The following is a 23854-nucleotide window of genomic DNA, read 5'->3' on the forward strand; positions in this document are numbered from 1 at the left end:
ATAGCTTCTTTTATCGCTATATACTCTATAATATACTTAGCTTTAGCTATCGACGTCGTAGTTATTCTCTACTTTCGCGACGTCTATAAAATTATATCGCTAGCTAGCTTAAAAATATAGCTTAATATCGATCGTTTATCTATTAAGTTAGAATCTCTTTAATTACTATTAGAATAACCCTTAACTTATACTATCTCGTTACCTTTCTAGTAGAGAATACCTTAGTCGGCGGTTCCTTTTAGATAGTAGAATAGATATTTTATATATTCTACCGCAATCGACGATAGATTAGTATTATATTGTATTAATTTCGAGACGATATAGACTATATTAAGATATATTTCTAGCGTTAACTATTTAAATAATTCTATTTATTCCTAGAATTGTTTAACTATCGCTTTAGAGTAAGGATCTTTAAGATCGCGTAGTTTTAATACTACTTTATTATTAAACGATATCTTAATAGTCTTATTGTTTAGGAATCTATATTTTTCGAGAATATTATTTATATAGTCTTCTTAATAGATAAAAATATATTATCTCAATAGCTATAATACTTAGATATCTATAAATATCTTTAGATTACTAATATCTTATATCTTATAAGCGCTTAATAGCTATTATTTAGTCTATACTATCGTTATCTTTAATTAAGTAAATAATACTAAATTATCTACGTAGAGAAGAATAATTATACCCTTCGCATTAATATAAATAGAATAATCTTCCTAGTATTATTTAAAACCTAGTTCCTTAAGTTTCTTTAAAATATTCTACTACTACTCTCGCGGAGATTAATAAAGACTAAATATAACTTTAAGAATTCGATAGACAATACCCTTCTTACTATAGCTATATAAAAGTTTTATATAGACCTTCTCTACTAATCTAGTATTAAGAAAAGCGTTGATTATATTTATTTATTCTATCTCGAGATCTTTAATCGCTATAATAGTTAATAATAGTCGGATAGAACTAGATCTAGCCGTTGTAATATAGACGTCGTTATAGTCCTATTCTTTAATTTATTTATTGCTATAGATAATTTATCTCGCTTTCTTACGATCTAGCTTTTTAACTAGAACCTAATACCCTAATAATATATTTATACTAAGATAGTATTGAACTTCTTACTAGGTATTAATAGCGACGTATTCCTTAATTTATACCGTAATTATCTAATACTATTCCTCTCTATTAGAACCATTAATAGTATCCTTATAAGAGAGATTTCTTAGATCTATAACTACGCTAGTATTAAGAACCGCGCTTATAATTACATTCTTAATTACTTTTCGAGTAGAATATCGCTAACGCTCTCTATAATATAGTTCTAGCTTCGAAGATAGCGGAGTTTATTTTACCTTTATTATATTAATTTCAAGGTTTTCTTCCCTATAAAATAATAAGTATAATACTTTAGAAGTATCCGTAATATTTTTATTTTCGTTAAAATCCTTAATCTCTACGATAGATTCCTTAGAATAACTCTTATCGTTTATCTTATTTATTATAATATTCTACGTCTCTAGAATCTATTGCTTTATAAGATTATAAATATAATAGATATACTATCCTCGTCTATATCTAACTAGGATATAAGACTTTTCTTTATTAATAAGCTTACCTTTATATTTTTCCTTTAGTATATAGATAAATACTTTTAATCTAATAATTTATAAATAAAATAAATTAGATTTAATATTATTAATCTTCTTAAATAAAGTCTTTCTTTCTAATAGTCTTAATAAGCTACGATTTTAAAGGTATACTACCGTCGCCATTAACTTCTTTTATAAGAACTTTAGTAGATAAACGTCTTTTATTATAGCGCGTACTTTACTTACGAGAGTTTAATTTATACGCTTCGTAATACCATTAGACTTAGGGCTATAGCTAACTATTAGCTCGCTAGAGATACCTTAATTCTTTAGGTATCTCTATAGAGTAATATTTAGATATTCCCTTCCTTTATCGTTATAGACTACTTTAATTAGATAATTAGTGTTAGACTATCGCTATTAGTACTCTTTTATATAATAAATAGCCTCGTCTTTTATCTTTAGAAAGTAAATTTATATCTAACGCGTAAAATTATCGACGATAACTATAGTATAACCCTATAAACTAATAATATCCTATAAACTAGATAAGTCGATATAGATTAGGCCTCCTCTAATAGTTACTCTACTAGACGTTACTCTATTTCGTGGAGATCGCGTCTAATTTATAAGGAGATAATAGTCGTATTTATAATCTATAGAACCTTTAAAATTTACGCCGTTAGCGATATTACGTAACTTCTCAATATTATCTATTCCTAGATGGTTTATCCGACGATACTAGATACGCGCTATATCCTTACCCTCTATCGCTAGAGCTATAGTTATATCGCGTAGTTTCTAGTAAAGTTACGATTACGCACTAGTTATCTTTAATAGATAAACCCTACTAATCTATAAAATCGATGATATCTTATCGTTATTCTTATATAGATTATCGAGTATATCGCTAATATCTTCGAATACTATCTCTATATCTTATTCTTTTAGGGATATAATATTAAGAAGATTGTAGTTAAGATTTAGTATATACTAAACCTTATTAAATCGAATACTTACGACGTCGTCGTCTTTTAAGTAATTAAGGATAATATCTCTATAGCCCTTCGTATAAACTTTCTCGTTATTTACAATATTAATAGCTATCGTTATAGCTCTATAATTAATATAATTATCTCGTCGATATATTATATAATAAGAAGCCTCGCTATCTAGTATATAGACTTACTCTTTATCTTTAAGACTCTCTTAGTTATAAGGATTAGCTTTTATAGTTATAATATAACTATATCTATAAGCTACCTTTATAGTTTTAATCTCGTTATTCTAAAACTAGTATTATAGAGATTTTCTAATAGCTTTAACTATATCGTTAAAACTTATTTATATTATTATATTAGTAGTTCTATTTATATCTTTATTACGATTCTTACTTTTCGAAGCCTTCTACGAACTACTTTATATTTTATTACTCTATATTATATTTTATAGATTTAAGCGATAATTAGTCTATTTATAATTAAAGATTTTATAAGTAATATACTCTTCTTAATATTATTCTCTCTTAAGCTTTATATCTTTATCGTCGTTATTATACTTATCGCTAGACGAGTTCTTATTCTTATTCTTTTTATTGGAAGATAAGTTATCGTTATTATACTTATTCTAAACCTTAAAGGTAACTTCTATCTTCGTATTTATTTTCTTTTAGAGTTCCTTAAAGAATATTAACTAAATAATCTCGTCGAATAATCTCGTACCCTTATTTATAGATAAAAGCTATAAAGTTAAAATCTCGAAGGAATCTCTAATCTTATTAATAAAGATTATCGATTAGATATTATCGCCTAAAGAATATTTAAGTGTAATAAGGTTAGACTAGATTTACTTTATTTTATTAATATATTTTTTAAGGCTATTATAACTTTAATAGATAATAATATTAATTAGTTCTATTTACTTATAAATTAATATAAATCTCTATTACTTATATATTTACTCGAGATATTTTTAATAATCTTTAATATTCTTCTCCTTACTAATAATAGTTTATATATAGATATTATAAAGATTATAGATAATATCTAAAGCCTTTTCGCTAGCTTTCTAATATTCCTTCTATATCGTAAGAGCTACTTTTCTCTATTTAACTCTCGCGCTATTTATCTTCTAAGAAAAGAAAGTATTATCCTTATTAGGCTATTCTTCTTCGTCGATAAGTTATTACACGATATAAGCCTTTCTCTTCTTAATATTTAGTTTATTAAGATTTAGTGGCTCGTCGTTAAAAATACTACTTAAATATTCTTTAGTACGTAGTTCTATCTTAGTCGTTAGTATCTAAGTAGTATAGTTACTCTTACTCTTTAGGATAGTTCGCGCTTTATCTTTCTTTAATAATCCCTTTATAACTACGTTAGTTATAATATATTATTATTAATACTACTAAACTAAATATTTATCTAATAGCGAAGAATTACTACTCGAACCCTAGGTTAATAAGCGAAAAATATCTACTAAGATTAATTACTTTAACTTACCGTAGAACTAATAATAGCTTATAGTATTATGTTTCTACTTTTTCTTAATTAATCGCTAGTAAAGGAATTAGTCGAGAAGATAAGGAGAATACGTCGTTAAGTAGATCTTATATAATTAATAGGGTAGGATAAAGTTATACTCGCTACCATCTCTATATAAGCGGGGTTTCGAGATTTAGCCTCTAACCGAGGTCACGGCCCAATTCGAGCGTTTCTTAAGCGCCACGCCTTCTCTAGACGCCTCGTCGGCCTCGAAACCTCTGTAAAAGCGATAAATTGATGTCAGCAACACTACAATTAGTCGCGTAAGGAGCTCATAACCTGTAGGACTCTAATGCGTAGAGAACTGATTGATTGTCATGTCATGGCTAGAGAGAGAGAAATCTATGAAACAATGACAGAAATCCAACTAGGCAGCCGATTGGTGGGTAGCGCCAAGAGTGAGGCTAGGCAGCCATCCAGGCAACACTCACGTGACTGGGCAACTGCCCTGTCGCCAACACAAGCCAACACAGCCGCGGCGAGGTGGTCATTGCCGAAATCTCTAACGACCAACCAAGCAGGCCATAGCGCAGCAGCCCACAGTCCGAAGTTGATGTACACGCCGCCGACCTGAGCGAAGATCGTGATCGAGTTCAGCCCATAACTCACCGCCTGCCACGCGCTTTCCGTTCCCCTCAGCAATGCGGCATACCGGATGACCTCGCCCGGATCGATTGCCAACTGACCCATCAGGAAGTAGCAGAACAGGTAGTTGATCTGGAAGCCTGCGGTCAACAGCAAGTACGGGGCAAATGCGTGGCCGAATCCGCTACTACTCCAGTCATAGCTTGGCTGGGTGTGACGGAACCGCGTTACCAGGACCGTCGCCCAGATCCACCATGCACCTTGCAGAGTCACTATGACCGCGAACGCGACTCGGGACCTCGTCTTCAAGTTGATCGCTGTCCGGTCAAGCCAGGCTCCGAGAAGGTTTCCACAAGTCACGGCAATGATGCCGGAGAGGAATGAGCCGAGCGCCCTTGCGCGCACACTGAACCAGAGTGACAGGTAGGTGAAGAAGACGGCTTCAGCATACACTGCTTGTCCAATGAACAGCACCAGCAACAGAAACTTCTTGTTGAAGAACGTCTTGGTCATCAATTTAACTTCCAGCCACGGATGGTTGAAGATGCTCAGGTCGACCTTGACTCCATCCGTCCTCTCCACCTTGCTCGGACGATTGAGGAGCAGCGCCACAAAGGGGCCGCAAGCCTGCAACGCGATGAAGATCAGGTACACGGTGTAACTGACCTTTCCCGCCTGATCGCGATCTGAGTTGAGGCCCAGGTTGATGGCGCCGCCCAGGATTTGACCTCCAAGTCGATATGTCAACCAGTATCCCAGCACTCGGCCCCTGTTGTATGGTTCGGGGTATGCCAACGCGATGGCCGCCTCGGCTGCCCAGAACACCCCGGCACTGATTCCGCAAAGGGCAGCTCCGACAAGTACGAGCCACTCGGTTCCAAACCGGTTGTTCGTGTACAGCCCCGCCGCGTAGGGTGCGTAGCCCAGCGTTCCGAATATCAATGCTCCCTTGATGCCGATGTACTTTGTGAGGATGGACGAAAAGAAGCACGAAACAACCATGAGACAAAACGTCAGTGCATTCGCCGTGTTGACCAGATACGGCTTCTGCGCGCCGCCCGCGCCCAGGGAGTTCATGGCACCCCATATCCCCGGCGCCGCGAAATTGCACAAGCCGAGAATGGTGGCATTGTAGAAGGTGCTATGGTACCAGCGAACTACACCGACATGCTTAGCAAGACAGAAGAGAGAAGAAAGGAGGGTGGAATTACCGGGATGCTTCTCAACCGATGCTTCGTTGACATCTTGAAGTTCGACGTGTTTCCCTTCCGAGGTACGGCGAGACATGTCGAAATTATTGAATTAAGCTGCCTTCCGGCCAATTCTTTTCGAGTATGTATGTGTTGAAGTCGTCCGTACGCATGGAACCAAGGGGCTTATGTACTACGACAAAACTCGTCGCGCCTCTATGACTGGCTTACCACAAGCCTCCTCGGCGAACGCCTGAACTGCAGCGTACCCTGGCAATACTAGTAAGTATTCGGAGACAAGAGATCGTTCGTGCAGTAGCTGTAAAGCACGCCATACTGTACCGACAAGAGGCAATTCTTCTATCGACCATGTGCAAAACGTGCAATGTTCCTTCTCCGGCGGTACCTCCTTGTCGCTGACCACGATGCCACCATGGGCCCTTATCATACTGTGTATAGTGCCGGAGCAAATGCCACGTTTTCGATCAATTATGACCCCTGTTGAAGATCAGCTCATCATTAGCGGGTCATATTGCACCATCTCAGAGTTTTTTGTACTACTGTCATAGCCTACGAGATACAGTAGGATTCAAATGAGGGCATCTCCATGGTCACAAAAGAAGCCAAGGGACCTTCCATTACCGACTACCACTTCCGGCCAACCGATATCAGAACCCTCTGCTATTCCGACCCTGTATCGTCGCTTTTGTGCTAAGATAGCTTTACTGGGTTCAAGTTCCCGATTGCAGGATGATGCAGGTTTGCCGCCTCACAATTTTACATCATCTCCTGCCCACACTGCACCCTCGCTGTTCGCCTTGATTCTGAGTCTTCGAACACGTTGGATGTCCTTTTCGTTCCGCCAAGTCAAATACCAGGTGAAAGCGCTCGCAACCCAGCTCCCTCCGATGGCACCCGCGCAAATGCCGAAGGATACCTTGTATCCATTGTGCGCATATTTGGATTGAAACAATTGCGGACCAACCACGCCCCCAACCTGGCCAATACAGGACTGAAAAGCGAGGGTGAACGCCGTACCGGTGGTTCCAATGAGGGTACCAGATCGCCATGCCCAAAATGGAATAAAGTACACGGCGTAGAACATGGTACCGAAAATGCACGCGATGTAGATTGCGACTTTCGACACATCGGTGCAGAGGACGACGAAAAAGCTCAAAGCCCCCGCGCAGATGATCATGATAAACTCTGGGCGTGTCATGTAGGCGCGGCTGAGGAACCAACCGGCAAAGATGATAGCCAGGACACTTGCTGCGGCGGGAGGGATGTTGAGAAGCTGATTGCGAGGAAGTCCGGCGAACCCAAGTGCTGTGGTAATGGTAGGCAACTGCCATTGCAGGCCGTAGCCACCCAGGTTCATCAGGACTTGAGAGACGCAGAAAGAGTATGTTCGTGGATCGCGTAATGAAGCGAGGACTTCCGCTCGGTTGAAGGCCGCATCGTCCGTGCGTGGAGCATTCTCCGTGAGACGTAGCTCGAGATATTCTTGCTCCCGAGGAGATAGCCATTTGGCGGAACGAGCCGACTTCGGATAATCAGGCAGCGCGAAGTAGACGACGCCAGCGAAAAGGATAGTGAAAAGTCCTTCGAGGAGATATACCCTGGTAGGGAACTCGTCAGCAACATGTGAGTGGTTTGCAGTATAATTGAGGACGAACCATTGCCAGCCACTGAGACCGCCTAATCCATTCATATAAGAAACCCCGTATGCGACAAGCGAACCGACGATACCGGCACAATTCTGGAATCCGAACATCCACATGATTGGCTTGCCCATTTCATCACTTCGATACCAACTGCAAAGTTGTGCGGCAAGCCCTGGGAAGAGGCCTGCCTCCATCATCCCAAGAAAGAAGCGCGCAGCATAAATACCCTGCTTGTTCTTCACCGCAGCGTGGCAGGCGAGGACCTAGTAGATTCTGGTTAGGACCCGCCTTGAACACAGGCAGTGGAAGCTTACCAGCCCCCAGGAAGCAATGATCCTGGCTTGCCAGTTTCTGGGTGTCATCTTCTTCAGGAGCAGATTACTCGGCACTTCGAAGACGATGTAGCTGATCTTTGATGAGATATTAGATGTTGCAGCATCGCAAAAGGCACCAGTACTTACGAAGTATATGCTTTGAACCCAGTTGTACTCGTCCGCGGTCATGTCAAGTTCCTTCAATATGTTCCTTGGCTGACCAACTTGAAGAACCTTCACCGTGGCCGCATTGGTGTAATCGACGTTTTTGAGCATGTACATGAGTCCAATCAGCAACAAAAAGCGACGGTCAACCTTTCGCATGACCGCTTTGTCCTCCTCTGCTGAGAATGATGACAAGACCGCATTGCGGTAATCGCGGGGTGAAGACGGAGTACCAGAGTGTATAGGATCCTCGTCAATGGAGGGAGCCTTTTCACCCGCATTGATTTCAACATCTTTCGGAAGGGAGCTCATGGCGGCGGGAATGTATATCGTAAGCCTTCCTAGGTGTTTCACGAAGTGATGATGATGAGATCAACCGGCTCAATCAATGTCAGGCTATATAGCAATCCCATGGACAGGTGACTTGTAGTGGAAGTCCGACCATGATTCCTCAACCCAGAGGAACGGTTGGGCCATTACGGAACCGATATGGCCATGCGACAACGGGCCTCGACCCTTTGGCGCCGGCCGTGCACATATCCACATCTCTGGGACCGGCTTGGACGAGCAGTAACAATGCATTGTTGGTGGATAATGTCGTCCATGTCGACATGAAGCTTGCGTTGTACTCCGCTGTGGGACAATCCAGCGAGCGGTACGCTGCCAGGGCTCTGCATGCTTGTTGACGGTATTGATCCCGACAAATGGTGGCAGGAGCAGTGAACGCACCTGAAGGTTGTTGTCTATAAGCATAGACATTGGCATGAAGCTGTATCGGTTTTGTAATGTCAAGGCTACAAGCCGTAACACTGCAAATACCTTATGGAGCTCGGTATTGTACGTACCGGATTTGCTTGCGGTCAATCACCGAAAGGATCCTGGCTGATAATGTCGATTCATCATCGAGGGCCTGAATTGCGCCATCTCAAGGCCTTGCAAGTATGGTAGGAGTATTTGGGTGGAGAGGCACACGCTGTATGGGGGTAGGGTGAAGCACGCCATGTGTATCTGCCGCTAAGACGTCCACGGACGTCCAGTGCATCGTTTATCATTGTTGTTGAAGTCTGCGATAACAAACACCCTGACTCGAAATGGGCCGAGTCGAACTGCTTGGTGGATTCGATTGGCAACGGCACGTTTCGGCTTTTCAACCTTGGGCTTTTGTGGTCCATGTTTCGCCTTATCTAACTTTGCTGTCCCAGGGCTACGGATCCTGCGAGGCTGTCTCGACCAAGTCATCTTTGACGTTCTGGTCGTAGACGTTGTACTTGTACTTAGCGCCAGTGTGGTCATCTCTTAGGCCAGCCTGGCCGGGCCCGTACACCTTCTCCCGTGCCGTCAACGGTTTGTCGTCAACAGATCGTGCCTCAGGATATATGCCCCGGCGTCTGAGCTCAGGAATGAGTAAATCAACCACGTCCTCAAACGTTCCAGGCGTCGTTATGTAGGCCAGGTTGAATCCGTCCACGTCTGCTTCTTCTACCCATCTCTCCAACTCATCCGCAACCTGCGCAGGGGTGCCTATGCCAAGGGGTCCTAGGCCACCGATTGAAGCTTTCTCGGACACCACTCTCGGTGTCCAGCGTGGTATGTCTGCGGATGTAGTTGTGAAGGCGTCGAGAATGCTCCTGATCTTGTGCGCTTCCTTCGAGTCTTCTGCAGTGATATCTTGATCCAGTGGTATCTGGGAAATGTCGACCCCTGTCCATCCCGAGAACAAGACGAGGCCACCGATCGTAGAGGCATGTTTCTTTGCCTCTTCATACTTTTGCCGTGCTTCTTCTTCAGTCCGGCCAATGATGGGAGTGAACGTAGCAACGAATTTGATGGACCTTGGATCGCGTCCCTGCTCTTTCGCAAGCTTTCGGATATTGTCAATCTTGGGCCGCAGTACAGCTGGACTATGTGAGGAGACGAAAATGGCCTCCGCGTGAGTGGCTGCAAACGCTGACCCTGCTGTAGATGTACCGGCTTGGAAAAGGAAAGGGGTACGTTGGGGCGAGGGGTCCACGATGTGCCGAGTGTCGAGATTGAAATATTTGCCATGATGGTGGATCGTGCGTATTTTGTCGGGGTCGATGTATGTGTCTGTTTCAGGGTCTGGCGACAGTGCATCATCTGCCCATGATCCCTCCCAGAGCCTAGAACATCGATCAATCAGTATTGCATGTAGTAGCAGCTCTGGAACTCCACGTACTTGTAGAGCACCCTCAAGTACTCATCTGCTTGGGCGTATCTTTCGTCATGCTCAATCGGGGTATCAATGCCAATGGCTTTGAATGCGCTCTTCTTCCAGGAAGTGACGATATTCCATCCGATACGCCCCTTGGTGATGTGATCAAGCGTGGAGAATCGTTTTGCCAGGAGGAATGGTGGCTCGAATGAGGTAGAAGCTGTGATCCCGAATGCTAAGTGCTTCGTGACACTTGCCATGGCTGAAATGGGCTAGCAAGTGCAAGTCAGGTCAAGTTCCTCTCCGGGGCTTTTCTGGTGAGCATGGTGACTTACAATTGTGGGATCCAGCATAGGCCACTGAGCAGCGCGCCTGATGCAGTTGTCCTCACTGTCTTCATAGGTACTGTAAGATCCATAGGTGTCGGCGAGAAAGAGTGCATTGATCTGCCCACGCTCTAAGATCTTTGCAAGCTCGATCCAGTACTCGAGGTTTCGTTTTGTGCTGGAGCGATCCTTGGGATCCTAGAAAATATATCAGCACCGACGAAGCTGTTGCACTGTCGAACCAGCACACCCAAAGAGCACGAGACCGCGGCTTGCGGACGTACCTTCCACTGTCCAGGGGAAAGATGGCCAACCGTAAACATATCAAAGGCATTGAGAATCAGCTGCTTCTTGGGGGTGGCTCCATCGCCGGCTGTTGCTTCAACAGATCCCATATTGCCCGCGTTCTTGGTGGTATATCGGCAGTCCCCAACGCGCCGAAGCCCAGCAGCAATGTGAATTGTTAGAGCCGTTGAGAGATGATATTCTCGGGGCACGAAAAAGACCGGCTTTCTCACACGCCTCGTGAAGGAAGATGTGCATTGAGCACGGAGGTGCCGCGATAGCCGAGAATGACCCCTGTCATGGTTGGAGCCCTTAGGGGAGCTGTACGGAGAACTATGGATTCATGAATCGTCGCTGCATTTTGCTGTCATACGAGGGGTGTACCCTCTGAGTACTCCGTACGCGATACAAGAATGGCGTCAACTTGTGGGGCGCGCGCGTGCTGTGCTGCTGGCGCGCAAGTCCATCGCCATTCTCGACTCCCGGAGCATGTGCAAACATGATCGTCCAATACCATGGTGGATGCATCGATGATACGAGGGAATATTGTTGAACCTGATAAGTGGAATGGAGACGCGGCTGAAAATTTAGTGAACTCGAGACAAGAGTGAACATTGTTGTAAGAAGCAAAAGGGCAGAGGAATAGAAAGAGATAGAGATAGAGATGGCAGCAGTCGACGGGATCCCGGCGCAAATCGAAAATGCAAAGTTAACAAACTTGACAAACTCGACAAACTCGGTCGGCAAACATGACAAACAAAACAACCTCAACGGCCTTGACGACGATGCTGTTGGCACTTTGGATTCCTCCGAACCAGAAGAAGTGGTAGCGATTTTGCCAAACGGCATCACTCCAGGGCAAAAAGGTCCCGAGGTGTTGATATTGCCGGCAGACGATCCAGCAACGCCAGGAAACACCGTCCACCCATCATATCCTGCCTCAAACCTCGAGCTCCCCGATCACCACATTGACGAAGTCCGAAGTCTGCGAGTCGCCGTCATTGGAGCTGGTCTGTCAGGAATTCTCGCAGGGATACTGCTACCCGCCAAAGTCCCCAACATCCAGTTGACCATCCTTGAGAAGAACACCGACGTGGTAAGTGAGCAATATTCAGAGAGATCTCCGGCGACCCTTGCTGACTAGAGCACCACCAGAGTGGCACATGGCTGGAGAATATCTATCCGGGAGTGCGATGCGATATCCCCGCGCACGTCTATCAATCAACGTTCAGCCCCAACACTCAATGGTCACAACAGTTTGCCGAAGGCCACGAAATCCGTGACTACTGGCAAGCACAGGCACGAAAATACGACGTGTACAAGTATGTCAAGTTTGCGAGAAAGGTCAAAGACATCGCTTGGGACGATCAAAACGCCGAATGGACCATCACCGGGACAGATCTGAGCAAGGAAGAACAACCGTTCGAGGAGAAGGCAGACTTTGTACTCACCGCCATCGGCCGCTTCAACGACTGGCGGTTGCCGAACTACCCTGGGGTAAGCGAGTTCCAAGGACATCTACGACACGCCTCGAATTGGGACAAGAACTTCGATCCCACTGGCAAGAGCGTGGCGATTATCGGCAATGGCGCCAGTGGGATCCAGCTCGTTCCAAACCTGCAACGAGTGGCGAAGCACATTGACCATTACGCCCGGAACAAGACCTGGATCGCCGCATCCTGGGCGGGTGACGAGCGGACCTTCGAACCGCAATGGTATTCTGAGGAGCAGAAGAAAGCACTCCTTGACCCGGACGAATACCTCAAGTTCCGCAAGGAGCTTGAAGCGAAATACTGGCGTCGCTTCGCGTCGACGTTCCGCGGCGCGCCGGAGAATGAAGCCATGCGACAGCGCTTCATCGAGATCATGACCGAGCGAGTATCTCGCAAACCCGAGTTGATCAAAACGTTGGTGCCGGACTTCAATCCAAACTGCCGGAGACTTACCCCTGGTCCCGGGTACCTGGAAGCCATCACCGCCGACAACGTCAGTTTCATTCAGGACCGCATCCGCCGCTTCACCAAGACCGGCATTGAGACGGTGACCGGAGAGCACCGCGAGGTGGATGCTATCATCTGTGCCACGGGCGCTGCCATCGACTTCATCACCCCCTTCAGCATTCGCGCTCACGGCAAGAACCTTCAAGATGTTTGGCGACCTCGCCCGGCGGAAGAACTCGCCAAGAACCCCGACTATCACGGTTGGCCGTACACCTACCTCGGCCTGGCCGTGCCAAACTTCCCGAACCTGCTCCTCATCCATGGGCCTCATGGCGCAGGACCGTCCGGGACGGTTCCACACAGCGTCGAAGTGCAATTGACGTACTTCGCCAAACTCCTGCGAAAAGTGTCGTCGCAAGGCATCAAGACCGTTTCTCCGTCCAAGAAAGCCGCAGACGACTTCGTGGCCTACGCCGACGCCTTCTTCCCCAAGACCGTGCTCACCGACAACTGCAGCTCGTGGGCGAACGGCGGCAGCCCAGGCCAGCGCATCCACGGCATCTGGCCCGGCAGTGCAGGACATGTGACGCTGGTCAGGAAAGAACCGCGCTGGGAGGATTGGGAGTATGAGTACTGGCACGACAGCGGAAATCGGTTCGCAGGGTGGTTTGGCAACGGCTGGACGAAGAGGGAACGAGAAGAGGACTCGGACATTGTGCCCTACCTGCGGAGAGAAGGCGAGGTCGATCTCAAGAGCCTGCATGAGGAGTGGTGGAGTTGGCCCTGAGGTGCATAAGACATGCTCGGCCTGCATCAACGTCCTGTGGTTGACACGATAGATTTTATGGCTGCAACTATGGTCCCAAAAATCCCCAAAGATGCAGTCGTCTATACTTCTATACTCTAACGGCAATCCTCCCGCCACTGACCTCCCCTTTCCTCATACGGTCCAACGCAGCGTTGACGTTGTCAAGCCCTTCTTCCACCCCCAGAAGCCTCGGCGGCTCTAGTAGTCCCTGCTCCAGTAACTTCTCGAGCCAGATCATAAGTGCCTCACCGAGTTCCGGCACCTCATGAAACAGCTTGATCGGAACGGCGTGGAATTTGACGGATCCCGAAGACGTTTTCGGTAGCCCGGTCAGGCCGATTAAATGTGTCGACGTTCTAGGCGTCGAAGCCGAAAGTGAAATGGAAGAGGCAGGTGGTGTCGCCGGCGGCGTAAACACGTCCTCGGACGGAAGGTTGGTCTTCTCTGCAAATTCCGGGCCAAGAGATTGAAGAAGGTACTCGGCTGTTTGTTTTCCCACCGTGTCGATACCAAAACGTAGATTGCCGTGTGCGGATGCTCTGACTATCTCAACAGCTCGCTGAGGATCGTGGCTGTCAACAATAACGTCTGGCCGTGACTGGCTCGAGGAAGAATGTAGCCAAACGCTGTGTTTGCGCGCGTCGAGGATGCTGATGGTTCTCAATCCCATCAATCGTGCTAACTGATTGACAATGAATGCAGTTGTGCTCGATCCGCCCCAAATAGCCAGCCAGTCACCCGGACTTGCTCTCTCTGTCTCATCGATGCCGTCGAGGCATTCGCTACGGATGTCCTTGGCTAACCGTGAAGAGTCGAGGCTCCGTACCACTGACAGCAAGTTCGGACCGCCCAGGACGCTGTTAAAATCAAGCCCAGCACAGATTCCTAATGAGATGGCTGCAGCAACGAATGCCACCCCTAGGACGGATCCAGACTCGGCGGTGAGGCGACTAGGCAGCCTTGCTAGGTTGTAATCTGTTGCTAAAACATACTGCTGGAAGGCGGCTTTTCGAAGATCGCGGTAGTCCGTAGAGATGACAATGACAATATCGCCTATCTTGAGACGTGTGTTCTTCTTGGACACGGTTACCACCTGACCAACGAGTTCGCGACCGGAGATATAAGGAAGGGTCGGAATTCCAAAATTGTAATCCGGGGCCTTCCAATCTATGGGATTGAGACCGAGGACGAGATTCTTGACGAGAACTTCTCTGTCCTCCAGGGGGGCTGGTATACCATGATCTTCAACTGCAGCATAGGGCTGTCGAGGGCCATGCAGTAAGAGAGCGATTTGCTTTTCCGGAATAGGAAGAGCCGTGGGCGTAGTCTCCTTTGGATTGTCTCGCTTCTCGACAATGGCAGGCGGTATACGGGGTTCAACCACCTGCTTCCTCCCTGCACCAAAGATTCGTAGGAAGGCCATGGCTACCGGGTTGATCAGAGACTTCACTTAGGGTTTCGATAAGTACATGAGTTGTCGACACAATCACATATGAGAGGAAGTCACCCGTTTCCGCCGTCACTCCTGTTCCGATCTCGTAAAATTTTCACAGGATTCAACTGGTATCATTTTCGCCATATGGTTTCCGAAAGTTGTCAAAATTCGTATCGATCAGCTTCTGCCCTAGAGCCGATTCTGCTTCTCGGACTGCTCTACCAAGGCGTCTGACGATCGCGATAAGTGAGTAGAATTTTTGGTCTCCTAGTCGAGCACGACATCGCTCCGCAGGAGACCTCTTACGCATGCCAGCACGTGCGTTTTCGGACATTCGCGTGCTGAGAAGACACGAGTATCGTGGGCCATCATTGACTGGAATGATAGAAGTGCCTCCAGAGGATAGCCGATACCCACGAGGGGGACCCAGGTATCTCGGCAAGCAAGCAGTATTGCTGGAACGCTGGTGTAATATGGAGTAGGTGAATCGATACTTGTAATGACAGCGGAAATTGTTCCTGAGCCGCAGTTTTCATTGACTTCCCTAGTAAATGGCGTGATATCTTGCTGTGATGGCGACAGAGGCTGGGCTCAAATTTCAAGTCAGAGCACAAAATCCGTGTCGACTATACAGCACATACAAAAATTTGGAGCGACTGGCGGCATGCCCTCCCGGGTTGGGGACAGTAAAGCAAGCGAAGGATTGCCAGATGAGAGCGATGGAAATCCACCAGTCACGCTAGGGCTTTGCCACAACCACAGAAGGCCCCAACATGATAGAGACAAGTACAGCCCGAGATTTGTACCAGTGATGTAGGTTTATCCTCATGGTCTCATCGAAAGCATGCGATCTTTTGGACGGATCGGTATGACCTGAGTAGGTCGACGCTCTTCTGAAGTTGAGAGGCTGTTTGGTTTGGCCACCCAGTATTGCAACTTCTCTAGGATTTCGGCTGGTTATTCCAATTGCTATTAGAGCAATTTCGAAGGAGAAGTCTGCTCCAAAACTTTATTGAGCATTGCAGGCATGCATCAGCGCATGCTTCAGTGGGAATCAAAACCGATCAGTAGTGGATGTGGATATGGCGTGCTGGATATGGCGTGCTGCATGAAAGGATGGCGTGCGAGTCCGGATAAACTCCGCATGGCGACATGCAACAACGACAGAGTCCAGGTAAGTTCGCCAGTAGTGGCACCCTGGCTCATTCATCTGAAGAGACAGGTTCAGGTTGTTTTTGAAGAGTTGTAGCTCGAGTAGAAGACAGAGACTTCCCAAGCTACCGAAATACCAAGATGGCGACGGTCACCAATGGCCACACGGAGGCACCAAAGACGAATGGCTCGAGCAGTACCGTCACACACAACGGCACCAAGAAGTCACAGGCATGGATCCTCAACGCCTTTGCCATGAACACCCCATGCCATCTGTCACCAGGGCTCTGGCGACACCCACGGAATAGGACGACCGAATATAAGAAGCTGAGTTTCTGGACAGACCTGGCCAAGACTCTCGACGAAGCCGGATTTCATGCTCTGTTCCTGGCGGACGTCCTGGGCTGTTATGACGTTTACAAGGGACCGGCTAACCATGGCCCAGCCGTTGGTGTGGGCGCGCAATTTCCCGTCAATGATCCCTTGTATCTCGTGCCTGCCATGAGCGCCGTCACGAAGAACTTGGTGTTTGGGATTACGGCGAGCACAACTTATGAGCAACCGTATTCGCTGGCCCGGCGGTTTTCAACGGTCGACCACTTGAGCGAGGGCCGGGTTGCCTGGAATATTGTGACGTCCTATCTCGACAGTGCCGCGCGTAACTTCGGTTTGACCGACCAGGTCGAGCACGACAAGCGATACGCCCTCGCCGAGGAATACATGGAGGTTTTGTACAAATTGTGGGAGAGCAGTTGGCGAGATGATGCTGTGGTCGAAGATAGAGAGACCGGCATTTGGGCTGTGGCGGATCGTGTCAGGCAGATCAACCACAAGGGCGAGTTCTTCAGCGTCCCTGGGCCGCATATCTGCGAACCTTCGCCACAACGAACCCCATTTCTTTTCCAGGCGGGTACCTCAAAGACAGGCCGTGCTTTTGGTGCGAAACATGCAGAGGTGATCTTTGCTGGCTCTCAGTTGCCAGAGAAGCTCCGCCCTTCTGTGGACGCCATTCGCCAATTGGCCCAGGAGCAAGGTCGCGATCCTTACCATGTAAAGGTCATCGCCAGCATGTGCGTCATCGTGGACGAAACCGATGCGGCTGCGCAAGCCAAGCACGACGAGTTACTCTCATACGGCAACAAAGAAGGCGCTTTAGCGCTCTTCGGGGGCTGGACCGGTGTTGACATGTCGGCCTACACCGATGACGAAGACTTTAGATTTGTCAAGATGCCCATGATACAGTCGATCGTGAATGGTTGGACGGATACCGTTCCTGGCAGTAAGGATCTGAAGTGGAACAAGGAGAGGATTGCCGAGTATTTGATCCTGGGTGGATTTTCTGCAAAGGCGGTTGGGAGCCCAAAGACTGTGGTCGACATACTCGAACAATGGGTCGAAATTGCTGACATTGATGGATTCAACTTATCCCATGTCACGAACCCTGGCAGTTTCGAAGACATTATCCAGTTTGTGTTGCCAGAGCTCAAGCGTCGAGGTCATTTCAGGTCTCCGCCGCAGAGAGAAGGTGAGACAGCTCGAGAGCAGTTCTTTGGTACGCCATGGCTGCTTGACGACCATCCTGGACACAAGTATAGATGGCGGGCACCTTCCTCTGAGTAGTTCAGTGAGGAATCGCATTCGAGGCCACTCGTCACAATTCCAAGTCTCGCTCTGGGGTTGACACGCACGAATTGGCAGCACTCCTAGGTAGACTCGTTCAAGGAAAGCATTTGCATAAAGCCAAGAATGAATATCGAAAGCCCGGCAGGTGTTGAAATCTTGCACGTTGCGATAGGACTGCACGACGACCTGCTCAAGAACCATCTCTTTCAGGGTGACTTCATTCTATTACTGACCTTTCAACGATAGTGTGTTGCAGCAGCATTTTATCCAGATCATTACTTTCCCCTGAGGCATCATCGTGGCTCTTTTAGGGCTAATATACCGCCATGGAAGGGCAATGTAGTCGAGTTGAAAGTTGCGGCCGAGGTTTCGTTCGGGACGTATGTTTGGAAATGAGGAGATCTTGCTGCGTGATGGAATATATCCAGTCATGCTGGGCGCCGGCAGAGAGGTACTTCGACGGGTTCGTGGATGGGTCTGCTCTACACTCGATGTGACGGGGCCAACCACACAATGGTGGCATCGGGGGCCGCTTGTGGGCTTGCAGAAGGAGAAGGCAGAGGCATTGTGAGGCCGTCGACGTCGTGGACGGTGTGGACCTGGTGGACTGGTGAGTGCAATGGGATCTTGCGCTGCAGAAGTACGAGGCGGAGGGATCAGTGGCCTTCTCACAGCCAGCCTCGTGGTTGCCGAGGCTGCGAGGCTGCGACGCCGCCAGGCTGAAGTGAACTGATCGATCAAACCACAATACGTGGGTGGTACGCAGTGGTAATTAATACGGGTAAGTCGTAGAAATTAGGGTCAAGCTGTCATTCGACTACGAACAGCAGCAAGGACAATTTGTGTGGTAGATGGGGTTCCTGACGACTGGAATGGTCAGCTGCTGCTTGGATGATTCAAGCGGCAGCTGGTTTTGCACCCCAGTTGAGCGGGTTTCAATACACGAATTTACACATGATTACCGTAGTACTGTGTTAGATCAACTGATACCTCACCTGGGGAAACTCCACATACCCATGAGAAAATTTCCCATATTTATTTGTACTTCCGCGGCCACCTTCACTTTGGTTGAAGCCTTTTACCAGAACAGAATTCACCCGACGAGGGATATGTTGACCGTCTCAGCTGCCACGAGGATTTATTGTCTTTGTCGGACTGTCCTTGCATTTGGCCAGGGAGTTTGGCCGAGATGTCCTAAGCGTAGGTAGGCAATGCTATTAACGTTGATTGCAGGGAATCTCCTCGTGCCGCGGAGCTGCTATGAAGTTGCAAGCACTGACGGACATGGACCTGTGGCAACTCTCGCAAAACGGTGGCATGATGTTCACTTTATGTTACGTACACGCAAAACACTTCGCACCCCGAATCCTGCTTATACTGACTATCTGGAAACAACTATTTATACTGCTCGTTTTCCAGCGAGAATATTAAAAGGTATCCCCCAGCTTGAAGCGAACATGCTGGCGAGAAAGCAATTCTTAAAACTGGTTAGCTCAACGAAGACCCCCACCTCGCTACGTGGTGCCATCCCGACGACCGTAACGATGACTTCGACTGCTACTTTCCATTCATCACCTCCGCGACACGAGCTAAGTGTGGAACACCAAAAGATTGTCAAATCGACAGCCCCTGTTCTTGCCGAGCATGGCGTGGCAATCACCTCTCATTTCTACAAACGCATGCTCAACAATCATCCTGAACTCCGAAATGTCTTTAACTCTGCACATCAAGACACCGGCACACAACCAGCGGCTCTCGCCCATGCCGTCTGGGCCTACGCTTCGAACATCGACAATCTGGGTGCGTTGACTACTGCCGTGTCCCGGATTGGGCATAAACATGCCAGTCTTGGAATCACCCCCGACCAATATCCAATTGTCGGTGAAAACCTCCTCGCATCGATCAAAGAGGTACTAGGTGATGCAGTCAATCAGCCACTCCTGGACGCATGGGGAGCTGCTTACCAGCAACTGGCCGATATATTCATCAACTTTGAACGAGACCTATACCAGAAAGCCGAACAGACCTCGGGTGGCTGGACAGGATGGCGCAAGTTCAAAGTCGCCCGCAAGGTCCCCGAAAGCGACGAGATCATTTCTTTTTACCTAGAGCCCGTCGATGGAGGAAAGCTGCCTAGCTTCCAATCCGGTCAGTACATTTCTGTCCGGGTGTTCGTGCCCGAGCTGGGAGTATATCAGCCTCGCCAGTACAGTCTGTCCGACACACCCGATGGGAAGCACTTCCGCATTTCAGTCAAGAAGGAATCTGCCAAAGGCCTCACCCCAGCAGGCCGCATCTCCAATGTCCTGCATGAAAACGTACCCGAGGGCGCCGAGATCGATGTCAGCAATCCCTACGGAGACTTTACGCTCGATGTGGAGACGGACGTCCCAGTCGTTCTGATCAGCGGTGGTGTCGGTATTACACCGATGCTGTCTATGCTGGGCACTCTTGTGGACCATGCACCAACAAGGAAGGTCGTCTTTGTGCATGCTGTTCGTGGTGGAAATGTGCATGCCATGAAAGACTACTTGTCCCGGATCATGAAAGAGAACCCCCAGGTCTCCCGGCTTATCTTCTATGAAAACGTCGCCGAGGCCGAGCTTGAAGGCGTCGACTACGACTACAAAGGCCGCATCGAGCTTGAAAAGGTCAGGGACAAAGTCCTACTACCAGACGCAAACTACTACTTATGCGGACCGATCCCCTTTATGCAATCACAGCAGAAGAGTCTGGAGGCTCTGGGTGTCCCCAGCGAACGGATACATTCCGAAGTGTTTGGTTCAGGCATTGCATAGACAATCATGGCTTACTGGAAGACGCGGAAGCGTTGGGATGACCTTCTGCCTGGCAATGTTACTTGGCGTATGCTTGTTCGCGCTACATCTGGTAAGACATAAATAAGGCTTTATTCAGCTGAGGGTTATTGTGTAAAAGAAGCGTCTCTGTGTTGCAATATAAAGTCGATTTTTTTTAAACCTGTTGATCGCGTGTTGGCTGCTACCTACCTGGAGGAGTTTATATATTATTCTAGGCCTAATTAATTATAAGCTTAGCATAAATCCCGTGATTACCATAAGAAAGTTCCAAGCATAATACAGATAACGCGTCATTACCAAGAATCCGACTGCTACTTTTCCAGGAATTTCGCCGCTTACAATAAACTTGATCGTTATAGCTATCTAGCAAGATCAGCACAGCCTGCATCAGTATTCTTCGAGCATTCGTTATGCTGCGATACTCTACCTGAGCGTTACTAAGGGCAGTTCAGAAACCACAGCTATGTCCGGGGCCAATGTCTTTCTCCTGCGACATGCTGAATTCCCAGCATAACGTTGACCAAAACTTTCAACGGCTTGATCCTCCATTAACGGAATCTGGGACTAAAGCTGCGGAACAACTGGGCTCGTCATTCCCGGAACCAGATTCTGTGGGCGTTGTCATGTCGTCCCCGTCGCGACGCGCGATTCAGACTGCGTTTTCTATATTCCGCAACGTCCTCGACCGGCGCTATTTTGACCCAGCAAGTGGGAACGGGGTCGAAGCAGGCGCGGTCTTCATTGTAGACCCAGATGCGCAGGAGCGGAGTGCCCTCCCCTGCGATACCTGTTCAACTCGAGAGTCCCTGCAACAAAGTTTTCCTTACATCGACTTCTCGCCCCTGTCAGATGCGGAGGACGCAACATGGAGGTCAAAGACGGGCTCCTATTCTGAGCACGACGAGGCTGTCAATATGCGAGCGATGAGACTTCGAGAGACGTTGGAAAAGCTGGTAGCATCTTGCGAAAAATCCTCGAGGCCAAATGTGGCTTTGGTCACGCATGGTGTTTTTATGAAGGCTCTGACAGACGATAGCAGCATTGACCTACCGAGACCTGGTTGGGCTGCGTACCGTATTGAAAAAGATGACGTCGGCAATGTTGTCCTTGTTGCTGCGGATTGAAAAGGATCGAATTGCGCAAGATGGGGTCATTCCGTACTCTCGAGGGCTCCAACATGTTAGACCGGTTGCTGTAAATTACGACTGCGTGAAGGGCTCCGGCAGTTGGACATGTTTGCCACACTATTGGACAGTTGAATGCGCGCGAATGCCGACCACGATACGGCCGGCTTGATGGATCATCTGCAATCCCAGGACATTGTTTGTATGCCGTTTCACGCCGCCGTCATACACATTCATACTACTGTCATACTATCCATCGCTTTCCTTCTGGTGGGACTTCTCCTGATACCAACCTCTGTTTCCCGAACAGGCTCTCTACCCGGTGACAGTCTCATAGCTTCGCCCGGAAAGGTACGTCTTCTTCACGACTCTTATCATACTTCAACCACGCCTTGATTTTCTTCCCCGTGAAATCGCCCGTGCGATGAGTTTCTCCAGGTGGCGGAACATTGCGAGGCGTGTAAGGTCCCCTAGTGAGAACGGCATTGGCTGCCGTCTCGAATTCTTCATACGCATATTCTTGTGGGTCGTGGCCGAACAGCCAGTCGGGTCGGGGCATCTCGATGGATTGCTTGTTCTTCTTGAACTCTTCCACATCAAACTTATGCCACGCGTCGCGAGTCTCGATGCCGATCTTCTGCGCAAGCGTGGCTCGAGCGTACCTAGATCGAAGTCAGTCACAACGATTGCACATCGGGCATCAACAAGAAGTCTCCGTACCGAATCTTCTCACACGTCTTCAGTGCCAGGGGCACATTGTCCTTTCCTGCCAGCTCGAGGCAGATGGCGATGGTTCCAGCATCCTCCACCGCTTGACCAGCTCCTTGACCACTCGTTGGAAGAAATGGGTGCGCAGAATCTCCGAGGAGAATCATCCTACCGTGCTTGGAGGTCCATCCCGGGAGCGGCTCTCTCCACACAAGTTTGTAGTCGACCAACTGGCTCTCTGGGGTCCATTTGACAAGATCGATGATCCGTTGATCCCAACCGTCTAACACTTTCAGAACATCAGCTATCTTGCCAGGATATGACCAGGATTCTTCGATGTTCCAAGTGTCTTTATGAGTGCAGGTCCACACGATGTCTTGCGCGTGCCGGCCTGTACCGATGATGCAGTGCACATCACGGCCAATGTACGTCTCCATTTTGTCATGCTTGCCCTCGAAGGCCCACGCCAGCTTGGGGTCTTTCCTGGCTTCTTTGCCGTCAAACCAAGCGCGGAACACCGCGTAGCCCGTTGCGAAAGGTTTGTCGGTCCGGCCAATGATGAAGCTTCTTGAGTTACTGTGGACGCCATTGCAGGCCAAAACACAGTCAGCGGCGATTCTCTCACCATTGACCACAACACCAGCCTCATTCTGATCTTCGAAAAGATCTGTGATGCGATGTCCGAGTCGAATGTCAATGCCGAGCTCTTTCATGTGCTCGTAGAAGATCATCTGGAGGTCGCCTCGGTTCCTACACAGATGAGTCTGCGTGCTCAAGGCGGATTCAACCATTTTCTTACGCTGCGTAGCCAGATCCTGCGGAGTAACCAAGCATGGTATGCCCTGTCAAATACTCTCCTGTGTGCGTGTAGAGGTTCATCCGCTGATAGTCACACAGGAATGGCTCCAGTCGGGCATGGACCTTTCCGTTGCCCCATTTGGATATGATGCCGGCAGCATTGCCTGTAATGCCTATCACGTCCCCTGTTGTGGGTTGTCAGCTTAAGAGCAGCGGTGAATGTGCGTAGGTACGAACCCAAAGCCTTGATCTCAGGGGCCTGTTCAAACACAATAACCTTGTGGCCCTTCCGATGACATTCAACAGCAGCAACAGATCCAGCATAGCCCAAGCCAATGATGATAACTGTGATGCCGCTGGAATTAGGCTGTTGAATGCCATCTGGCCCAGAGGGCCTCAACTCCTTCACAGCCATCTTTACGGCTCAAAATCTTCGGCAGGGGGCTCAGTGGCTGACCATCTGGGTCTTATCACGTTGGTCTATTGATCGCAGGCCAGCCCAATCAAGTACTAGTAAGTGAGAGCTGTGCTCTGTATGGTATCCGATGTATGGAGGCCCCGGGTTTTGGAGACCGCCCGACAGCGAATGGGCATACCTTCG

The 23854-nt window shown here is 47.9% G+C and overlaps 9 protein-coding genes across 10 annotated transcripts; 4 read left to right on the top strand and 5 right to left on the bottom strand.

Annotated features, from left to right (window-relative positions):
• Positions 1 to 4486: 4486 nt before the first annotated feature.
• PV05_05279 (uncharacterized protein) lies at positions 4487 to 6016 on the bottom strand (the record flags this gene model as incomplete). The annotated part of the gene is made up of 2 exons (XM_013461768.1): positions 4487 to 5886; positions 5941 to 6016. The coding sequence occupies 2 exons, from the start codon at positions 6014 to 6016 to the stop codon at positions 4487 to 4489; spliced, it is 1476 nt and encodes a 491-aa protein (XP_013317222.1).
• A 672-nt stretch (positions 6017 to 6688) lies between these two features.
• On the bottom strand, positions 6689 to 8374 carry PV05_05280 (uncharacterized protein; the record flags this gene model as incomplete). Its single annotated transcript, XM_013461769.1, has 4 exons — positions 6689 to 7538; positions 7596 to 7846; positions 7898 to 7993; positions 8045 to 8374. 4 exons carry the CDS (start codon positions 8372 to 8374, stop codon positions 6689 to 6691), a joined length of 1527 nt encoding a protein of 508 aa, XP_013317223.1.
• Positions 8375 to 9266: 892 nt separating this feature from the next.
• PV05_05281 (uncharacterized protein) lies at positions 9267 to 10956 on the bottom strand (the record flags this gene model as incomplete). Its single annotated transcript, XM_013461770.1, has 4 exons — positions 9267 to 10203; positions 10260 to 10507; positions 10571 to 10759; positions 10846 to 10956. The coding sequence occupies 4 exons, from the start codon at positions 10954 to 10956 to the stop codon at positions 9267 to 9269; spliced, it is 1485 nt and encodes a 494-aa protein (XP_013317224.1).
• A 398-nt stretch (positions 10957 to 11354) lies between these two features.
• On the top strand, positions 11355 to 14545 carry PV05_05282 (uncharacterized protein). The gene is made up of 2 exons (XM_013461771.1): positions 11355 to 11942; positions 12002 to 14545. The coding sequence occupies exons 1-2, from the start codon at positions 11511 to 11513 to the stop codon at positions 13571 to 13573; spliced, it is 2004 nt and encodes a 667-aa protein (XP_013317225.1). The 5' UTR covers positions 11355 to 11510; the 3' UTR covers positions 13574 to 14545.
• On the bottom strand, positions 13513 to 17758 carry PV05_05283 (uncharacterized protein). The gene has a single exon (XM_013461772.1). It carries the CDS (start codon positions 15015 to 15017, stop codon positions 13683 to 13685), a length of 1335 nt encoding a protein of 444 aa, XP_013317226.1. The 5' UTR covers positions 15018 to 17758; the 3' UTR covers positions 13513 to 13682.
• On the top strand, positions 15697 to 18129 carry PV05_05284 (uncharacterized protein). Its single transcript, XM_013461773.1, has one exon. The coding sequence runs from the start codon at positions 16323 to 16325 to the stop codon at positions 17799 to 17801; it is 1479 nt and encodes a 492-aa protein (XP_013317227.1). The 5' UTR covers positions 15697 to 16322; the 3' UTR covers positions 17802 to 18129.
• A 732-nt stretch (positions 18130 to 18861) lies between these two features.
• Positions 18862 to 20838, top strand: PV05_05285. 2 transcript variants are annotated; one of them, XM_013461775.1, is made up of 2 exons: positions 18862 to 19238; positions 19297 to 20838. In XM_013461775.1, the coding sequence occupies exon 2, from the start codon at positions 19349 to 19351 to the stop codon at positions 20600 to 20602; it is 1254 nt and encodes a 417-aa protein (XP_013317229.1). In that variant the 5' UTR covers positions 18862 to 19238; positions 19297 to 19348; the 3' UTR covers positions 20603 to 20838. The 2 variants fall into 2 exon arrangements, with proteins under 2 accessions (XP_013317229.1, XP_013317228.1); XM_013461774.1 differs by having other exon boundaries at positions 18862 to 20838.
• A 130-nt stretch (positions 20839 to 20968) lies between these two features.
• On the top strand, positions 20969 to 21978 carry PV05_05286 (uncharacterized protein). Its single transcript, XM_013461776.1, has one exon. It carries the CDS (start codon positions 21100 to 21102, stop codon positions 21745 to 21747), a length of 648 nt encoding a protein of 215 aa, XP_013317230.1. The 5' UTR covers positions 20969 to 21099; the 3' UTR covers positions 21748 to 21978.
• A 100-nt stretch (positions 21979 to 22078) lies between these two features.
• Positions 22079 to 23668, bottom strand: PV05_05287 (uncharacterized protein; the record flags this gene model as incomplete). The annotated part of the gene is made up of 4 exons (XM_013461777.1): positions 22079 to 22409; positions 22468 to 23205; positions 23255 to 23438; positions 23491 to 23668. 4 exons carry the CDS (start codon positions 23666 to 23668, stop codon positions 22079 to 22081), a joined length of 1431 nt encoding a protein of 476 aa, XP_013317231.1.
• Positions 23669 to 23854: the final 186 nt, after the last annotated feature.

This window comes from Exophiala xenobiotica (genome assembly GCF_000835505.1).
Source record: "Exophiala xenobiotica strain CBS 118157 unplaced genomic scaffold supercont1.3, whole genome shotgun sequence".
NCBI classification, from domain to species: Eukaryota; Fungi; Ascomycota; class Eurotiomycetes; order Chaetothyriales; family Herpotrichiellaceae; genus Exophiala; species Exophiala xenobiotica.